This window comes from Impatiens glandulifera, chromosome 1 (assembly GCF_907164915.1).
Source record: "Impatiens glandulifera chromosome 1, dImpGla2.1, whole genome shotgun sequence".
In the NCBI taxonomy this organism is placed as follows: Eukaryota; Viridiplantae; Streptophyta; class Magnoliopsida; order Ericales; family Balsaminaceae; genus Impatiens; species Impatiens glandulifera.
The window spans coordinates 36660187-36666714 of record NC_061862.1 but is presented as its reverse complement, the minus strand read 5'-3'; the positions used below and the strand labels follow the sequence as shown (position 1 = coordinate 36666714).

Here is a 6528-nt window from a genome sequence, read left to right as displayed (position 1 = left end):
CGTTTGTCATATGTTTAATGTGCCAAAACATGAAAAAATATGTTAAACGTGCCAAAATTATGAAAAATATGTTAAACATGCCAAAAACGTGTTCATCGTGTCAAAAACGTGTTACAACTTGTCAATACGTGTTAACGTGCAAAAAAAACATGTTAAACATATCAAAATTTTGTTAAATGTATAAAAACCTGTTAAAATGTCAAAACGTGTTAAACGTCCCAAAAACATACCAAAAACGTGAAAAACATGTTAAACATACCAAAACATGTTAAATGAGCTAAAAACGTGTTAAACATGTTTAACATGTCAAAAACGTGTTAAACATGCCAAAAATGTGGAAAACGTGTTAACGTGTGAAAACGTGTCAAATATGTCAAAAACGTGTTAAACATGTAAAAAATGTGAAAAACATGTTAAACGTGTGAAAAATGTGTTAAATGTGTAAAAAACGTGTTGAACGTGTTAAACATATCAAAAATGTGTTAAACGTGTTAAAATATCAAAACGTGTTAAACGTGTCAAAAACATAAAAACCGTGTTAAACTTATTTAAAACGTGTTAACGTATTAAATATGTCAAAAACGTGTTAAACATGACAAAAACGTGAAAAACCTTTTTAATTTGTCAAAAACGTGTTAAACATATTAAATATTTCAAAAACGTGTTAAACGTGAAAAAAATGTTATTGGTGTGAAAACGTGTTAAACATGTCAAAATGTGTTAAACGTGCCAAAAACGTGAAAAACATATTAAACGTGTGAAAAACATATTGTATGTGTGAAAACATGTTAAAACGTGTTAAACGTGTGAAAAACATGTTAAAATGTCAAAAATGTGTTCGACTTCAAGTTGGAAAATGATTGATTTATATTGGTTTAATAATAGAGAATTAAATTAAATTTATATAATTTGGGTAATCCTAACCCAATCCAAATTAAACCCAACACATACTCAACTCAACCCTTCCCAAATTAACCAACCCAAATTAATATTTTGGGTTAGGGTTGGGTTTGGGTAAACCCAAATTATGAATAGAGTGACGCAATATAATTTGTTAGAAAAAAAAAACAAATTTCTTCTCTATTCAGTCTTCTCTCCTCACAATTTATTCTTTTCTCAAGTCAATGATATAGTGACGAACATTTTTTCTCTCTATTTCACATAAAAAAAAAGTACAAACAAAATTTTATTTCAAATCATAAAAATTCCAACTTAATTCATTATATGAATAATTTTTTTATATTTAATTAAATATATTATTATTTTATTAAATTTAATTAATTAATATTATATTTTATTATAATTAAAATAATTAATTAATGTATTGACCCACCACAAAGAAAATTTTACATACAAAATTTAAATAATATTTAGTTGGAGACAGTATTTAAAACTATATATTTTATATAAGTTAGAACGGTATAACATCGAGAAAACAAATTCTACGTCTCATCACAATCTCGTATCCAATCTAAATTGATTGCGAGCCGCTCATAAATTGCTAGTGAGCCGCTCGATCAAAAATTGACTTGATCTTGACTTTGACCGAGTTCGAGCCAAGTTCGAGCTCATATAATGTTTGTTCGATGCATTGTCGAGTATTTTCGAGTCTCATAATATATAATATTTTTATTTATTTACTTAATATTAAAATTCAAAATTTAAATAATATTTTTTTCTTCATTCTATTTTTCTTCAAAGTCGATATGAAGACCCAAAATCCCTAAAGTAAAACTCTAATTTTTAATGTATTTATGCGACTCTTCATCTAATTTAAGTGAATCTTCATATGTTCGTCTGCATCTCTTCATTCATTCATTACTATTTCTTTCACTCTCCATCTCTCTTCTTGAGTCTTCATAATTTTTTTCATTTTTCATTTATTATTTTTCTTTTTCTTCTGTCTTCACCTTTCATTCTTTCATAAGAGGCCCACACGTAATTAAAATTTATTTTAACTTATGCAAATTTTTTCTTTTAGATAACTTTGACTTTTTTTGTAAGGAAATTCAATAATAAAAAAGGAAACAACTATTTTGTTGGTTAACTTATTGGGTAAGTTTTGTTCATCATTTTTTATTTTATTTTTATGTATTAGTAAAAAAATATCAATTTAATGTATTAGAAAAAATTTATACTTATATACTTGAACAAATATATAAAAATCCTGCTTTTTAAATTTTATTAAAAATATAATTGATAATAGAAAGAAAAAGGGCCAACAATAATATTATATATATATATATATAATTAGTATATTATATATAATATTGAAAGAGATAAAAAAAATTAATATATTATATTTAACAAATAAACTCATAATTTGAAATCAGTTTATTTATGTTGCTGCCCTACAAACCTCACCATCACAAACTCATTCTTCTTTAGGACCACCAGCACCATCCTTCTCCTCCTCCTTCCCTTCTTCTTCTGCCACTTTCTCTTCTTCTTTCAAAGCACATTTAGGATGAAGGTGAAAACAACAATCATCGCAATAATAAGACCAAACTTCCGCATACTCAGACTCAGACTCGTCACATTCCTCACACAAGAAATCCTCCCGTCTCATCAACACCAGCTCGTGTTCATGACTCTCAACCTTAACTTTCTCGGGCAACCCCTTCACCAAATCATTAAACTCCTTCTCTATCTCCTTCTCTATCTCCTTCATCTTCTCCTCATCAAACGGATATGCTTTCGCTCCATGCGACATCACCATCTCCCTTACCTTCGTCGAAACAGTCTTCCCAGTCTTCCCAAGTGCCACAAGGGTCGGAATCATACGCACCTTAAACAGGCGCGAAAGCCCCTCATTCCTCTCGTCCCCGAATGGTAATGCCAGCCAAGGCATAGTCGCGAAGTAGTCATCGAACGAGGCTTGATCGCGATCGCTAGAGACGAAAATCAGCTCGAATTCTGCATCTTTCTCCTTTATTTGGTTGTAAACCTCTGTCAGCTTCGGCATAAAAGCGCGACAAGGATGACACCAATGTGCGGAGAAGTAGAGAAGGATGGTCTTCCCGACTAAGTCGGAAATTGGAACTTTTACTCCCTCTTTTCCGATTACGAAATCCAGACCTCCTTCAGAGACTAAAACCTCTTCTAACGTTTGGGATTCGAGTTTCTTCCTTTTCAGTTTCTTCCTTTTCAGTTTTTTCAGTTTCTTCCTTTTCAGTTTCTTCCTTTTCAGCTCTTCGAGGTGATCTAACCTTTCCGCCGTGAATGGATAGGCTTGGGAACCGTGTTCTCCCACAATGTCGGCTACGTCTTGCTGAAGGGTATTTCCGTCTGGACCGATGATGACAAGTTTGGGAAGAGAGATGAGTTCGAAGTACCTCTCCAGCTTTCCGGCTCTCTTGTCCTTGAAAGGCAATGCCAACCATGGGAGACTCTTGAGATCTTCTTTGAATGAATCTTCTTCTTCGTCCAACGGTATTGTGATCATCTCGAATTCTGATTCGTTCCCTTTCTGTATTTCCTTGTACACTTTCACTAGATCTTTAGTGTACTTGATGCATCTTCCATAGGAAGAGTTGGAGAAATATAGACCAATCGTTTTCCCTTGAAGAGAAGAAACAGGAATCTACACCAAGTAAAAAAGAGATGCAGTTTGAGTTTATGAAATTTGATACAAATAAGCAAATTTAAGCATTCAAGCTCGATGAAGAAGACACACGCACGCACCTTCTTCCCATCAGATGAAATGACAAAATCACTGAACTTGGAAACTAGGAGAGAATTCAGAGATTGGTTCTTCTTAGCTTCTTCTTCCTCCACTCTTATCACAGCCAAAGAATCTACAGTGAAAGGATATGCCTCCGCTCCATATTCTTGGATTAACGCGACTCCTTCATTCGTCACAACTTCTCCGGTATTGTCGATGAACACCAGAAAAGGTAAATTGTTCACCTCAAAAACCGAATCCAAGTTCTTACGAACTTCATAATCTGAATAGGGAATTGCAAGCCATGGCATCTTGGAGAAGTCACATGTAAAAGATTCTTCATCATCATGTACTGAAACAAATATAATCTCAAAATCTCCTTTAGATGTCAGCTCATTATAGGCTTCCACCAAAGTTGGGGTGAACCATTTACATGGAACAGACCATGATGCAGAGAAATACAAAGCAACTTTCTTCCCTTTCAAACTGTCAAGTTTAACCTGTAAAGTCAAAGAATTTGAAAACATCCTAAGCAAGGGTGAATCTTGGAATTTTTTTTGTTCAGTTGGCTGAAAATAGTATAAATATAATAAGCGAAAATATTAATTTAATCGTTCCACGAATACCTTTATTAAAATAAAATAAATATACGAAATCTAATCAAAGATAAAAAAAGTATTCAATTTAAAAAAGAAATTTATAAATTTAAAAATACATAGTTGATGAAAATTTTGGTTTAAAAATATGAAAAGTTAAATTAATTTAATTTTAAACAAAAAAAAAACTAACTATATATGAAAAATGATAAAATCAACGAAAACAAGTTCACGAATGAATAAACGTTGCATAACATTTTGGTAGGAGAGAGAAATTTTTTTTTAATATTCCGAAATACTTATTTCAGGTACCAAAACGGCTTCATAATGTCCCGAAACGGTCATTTCGGGACCCAAAAAGAGCGTCACGTCAGATTCGTGAATTTGCTTTCGTTGAATTTGCTTTCGTTGAATCTTTCGTTGAGTTTATCATTCCTCATATACATATACATATATAAATAAATAAAATTTGAAAGTCTAATTAGTATAGTTTAATTGTGTGAAAATATAAAAAAATAAATAAAAATAATGACAAATATACAAAATCATATTATTAAGTGAATAGACAATCTAAAAGAAATTTATAAAATATTAATGCATATAAATTGTTTTAAAGAATAAATAATATATCAAAATTTTAATTTATTTAAAATTAAAAAAAATATAAAAGACTATTTTATTTTTATATTTATATAAATTATTATTTTAATCTTTATTTTATAAGTAATTTATATTATTAATTATATTAAAATTAATAAAAAAAAAATAACAATATATAATTATCATATAAACATAGTTTTAAAAGAATTAATAACACTATTATATAATTTAAATTATTTTATATATAATTTTTTATATTTTAACATATATAAATAAATTTTATTTATATATTAATTAAAATTTATATATTATAATAAATATTTGTATATTAAAAAAATATTATTTATATAAATAAAATATTAATAATAATTATTTTAATAAAATTAGAATAATATAATTATTAGAAAACAGTAACACTATTATATATATCTAGGAATATCCTCGTACGATGCACATGGGAAAATATATTGTTACAACGTCCCGCATTCATAAAATTTGGTATGAATTTAAAATATAAAATATTATTAGCCTAGTTGGTTAAAAAGTTGTACTTATTTTTGTTAGGTTGCGAGATCAAAACATATCTATAGTATTTTTAATTTATTTTTAACCGTTTTATGTTTATGGACGGGTCAACTCAAAATCCGACCCAAATATTCATTTACTCTTACATATATATTTAAATTAACCACAGCTCTCGACCCGACAATCCGGATACTTTTCAAAATTATATATATATATATATATATATATTCCTTCTACTTTAACCTATATATATATATATATATATAAATTTTTAAAAATTCTACCCAACCCAACTCGCTACACCATTGATCCTAAGCATGCATTTCTACAAACACCTTATGGGTAAGACGACGGCGTAAATGGATTGAGCAGAAACCCAAGTCGTATCTGTTAGTTTACTATGAAAAAACAATCAATTTAAGAAAACCCAAGTATGAAGCAGCCTCCATCGATCGATCGATCAATCAATCAAAATCATATAAACAATAAATATGAAAATTAACAATGTGAAACTACCTGTTCTCCGTTGTTTCGAATGAGGAAATCTCTGTCCGGCGAAGAGAGGATCTTCGTAAGGTCGTGTATTTCGACTTCTTCGATCATCTCCGTTCTTCTTTGTTGAGAATAATGGGTAGAATCAAAACTGTGTTGTGTGGGTGTGCATAAATTTATAATCAATCAATCAATATGGTAGATGAGATTATATATAGAAATTGAAAAATATATGGCGTTGACTAAAATGACGCTTTGTTTGGATTGGGATTTTTGAAAAATCTTAAAAAAGAAAAAATGTAATGATTTGTGATAATTTTGAGAAGTATTGATATATTAATAAAATAAAAAATAATAATTTAAAATATAGAGTATTTTAGTATTTTGATTAATAAAATAAGTAATGTAATTTTTGAGAATTGATTCAGTGAAAAATTAATTTTTTAATAAATTTATTAAAATACTACGAAAAAAATAAGCCTTATCTTTAATGAATAAAAAGAAATGAAACCTTCGATTTCTTGTTGTAAGAGATTACGCGTAAAAGATATATATATAATTCCTTACCGACCATACTAGTAGAACTTATCTAGGTGAACATTTATATCGGTCCGTACACGTGTCTTTATTACATATGTTCAAGATTAACAT

At 29.1% G+C, this 6528-nt stretch overlaps 1 protein-coding gene across 1 annotated transcript; it reads right to left on the bottom strand.

The window, feature by feature from the left end:
* Positions 1 to 2342: 2342 nt before the first annotated feature.
* Positions 2343 to 5988, bottom strand: LOC124922076 (probable nucleoredoxin 1). Its single transcript, XM_047462801.1, has 4 exons — positions 5902 to 5988; positions 3685 to 4164; positions 3183 to 3583; positions 2343 to 3128 (listed from the first exon to the last, which is right to left on the bottom strand). Exons 1-4 carry the CDS (start codon positions 5986 to 5988, stop codon positions 2375 to 2377), a joined length of 1722 nt encoding a protein of 573 aa, XP_047318757.1. The 3' UTR covers positions 2343 to 2374.
* Between the last annotated feature and the right edge of the window lie 540 nt (positions 5989 to 6528).